The 1,819-nt window shown below is 66.1% G+C and overlaps 1 protein-coding gene across 1 annotated transcript in view; it reads right to left on the bottom strand.

Moving 5' to 3' along the window:
* The window catches only part of SMIM24 (small integral membrane protein 24), a 4,394-nt gene extending 3,557 nt beyond the window's left edge, over nt 1–837 (bottom strand). The window contains exons 1-2 of the mRNA XM_027908077.1: nt 614–837; nt 55–172 (exon numbers count right to left, since the gene is read on the bottom strand). Of these exons, the coding sequence (XP_027763878.1) occupies nt 55–172; nt 614–827 (332 nt within the window). The 5' untranslated portion in view covers nt 828–837. The remainder of the gene's footprint in view (nt 1–54; nt 173–613) is intronic.
* Nucleotides 838–1,819: the final 982 nt, after the last annotated feature.

The following is a 1,819-nucleotide window of genomic DNA, read 5'->3' as shown; positions in this document are numbered from 1 at the left end:
CTCCCATGGCATCCTGCAACACGGCCCCCCTGCCAGGACCCCCGGTCCCCCCACCTGCTCATCCTGAGATTCCAGAACCGGTTAACGATCAGCACCACGAAGACGATGAAGAGGAAGACGACGACGGCAGTGATGCCCAGGAGCCAGGGCTGCAGCACCTTTGGGCCGGTGCCTGCATGGCAGGGGAACGGGGACAGGGGACGGCAAAAGGTGGGGATGGGGACAGCTTCAGAGCAGCTCCATCCTGCAAGGGATGGGACCCCCCCAAACCCTGGTGCGGGGCCCCAGTTATGTGGAACACACTGGAGACACCCGGGGACATTAGCAGGTACTCATCATTCTCCCCTTCCCACCATCCCTTGGGTGCCAAGGAAGCTCCTCCGACACAGCCCACCCGTGCCCGGCAGAGCGTGGGGGTGCCTGGCATGATGGGGAGCACTGGGGACAGCAGGCGGGTGCCCCCAAATCTTTCAGCTCTGCCCCCAAAAGGGTTGCTGCAGGAACAGGCTGCTCCCATTGGGGAGGTCTCTCGGGAGCTGATCCGATGCCTGGAGGGGGGCGCGGCCACCCCCCCAGGCACCCCAGGGGCACGGGAGGGGCACGGGACACCTACTGGTCTGTCCCCGGGCGGTGGCAGCGAGAACGAGCAGGACCAGGAGCGAGAGGGGCTGCGAGGGCCGCGGCATTTTCGGGCGGAGGGCTCGGGCACGGCTGGGTCCTGCTGCCCGAGGTGAGCTCCTGTCCCCGCCGGGCCGGGCGTTGTCTCCGAGCCGAGGGCAACGGGCGCCTTTATTGGCCTCACGGGGACAAGTGTCACCAAGTGCCATGGCAACGTGGCTCCTGTCATCCGTGGGAGGTGGCACCTCTCCCCTGGCTCAGGTGTCTCGGGGACCACAGTGGTACCCCCGTGCCCAGGACTGGGAACGACCCCTGGGTTGGGTGAGTGGACAGAGGAGGGGCTGGACGGGTGGACAGTAAGGTGGGTGGGCGGTGGGAGGACAGACTGGTAGGGTGGAGGAGTGCCCACCCTGCCTGTTGCCCCACCTCAACATCCCCCCTCTACCCATGGGGTGCCACCTCACCCCCACTGGCAGGGCTGGGGCAGATCCCACGGGGGTGGGGCAGCACAGGGGGCAGTGGGCAGTGCCAGGCCACCCCCAGTCATGGGCCAGCTGGGCCTCCAGAGGATCCCAGCTGGTGCCAGGGGGACCCCGCCCCGTTACAAGGAGTGCCTGGTACTGTCTCCAGCTGAATATTAATGGTGTCACTGGGGAGGCCACCAGGGCACAGGGGAAACTGAGGTATGGGGTGGCCAGCAGCAACCCAGGGATGAACAGGAGGTTTTGGCAGGACCCCCTCTGACTGTGGTGATTCCCTGAGGGGTGAAGGAGCCTGGGGACACAAGGACAGGGGCCCCACTGCAGACGTGGGGAAAGGGGATCCGGCCCCAGCCTGGGCTTAAGGCAGGGGGTGTGGGTCCATATGACAGCCCCCATCCCCAGTGCCCTCCCCACAGAGAGCCTCATGGGTACTTTGCCCCCCAAACTGGCTTTGGAGCACCTGTGGATGCCACTGGGCACAGCCTGGCAGTGCCAGGGCACCAAGGGGTAGGCGGGGTGGCATAGCCTCAGTGTCTGTCTGTCTGTCCGTCCATCCCTGTGTGCCTGTGCTGACATGGCCCCCCCGAAGGTGTTCGCATCCACGTTTCCACGTGCACCCCCGTGTCTGTGCCCCCACGCCGGGGGTTTGCACCGCTGAGCACACACCTTTACACACCCACGCTGTGCACCCACACGTGTGTCCCGCCCCACGTGCCCAC

This window comes from Empidonax traillii, unplaced genomic scaffold, assembly GCF_003031625.1.
Source record: "Empidonax traillii isolate 1590-97213 ecotype Southwest subspecies unplaced genomic scaffold, ASM303162v1 scaffold1602:size438507, whole genome shotgun sequence".
Classification (NCBI taxonomy): Eukaryota; Metazoa; Chordata; class Aves; order Passeriformes; family Tyrannidae; genus Empidonax; species Empidonax traillii.
The sequence above is the reverse complement of the archived record's forward strand: the minus strand, read 5'-3'. Positions and strand labels throughout refer to the sequence as shown.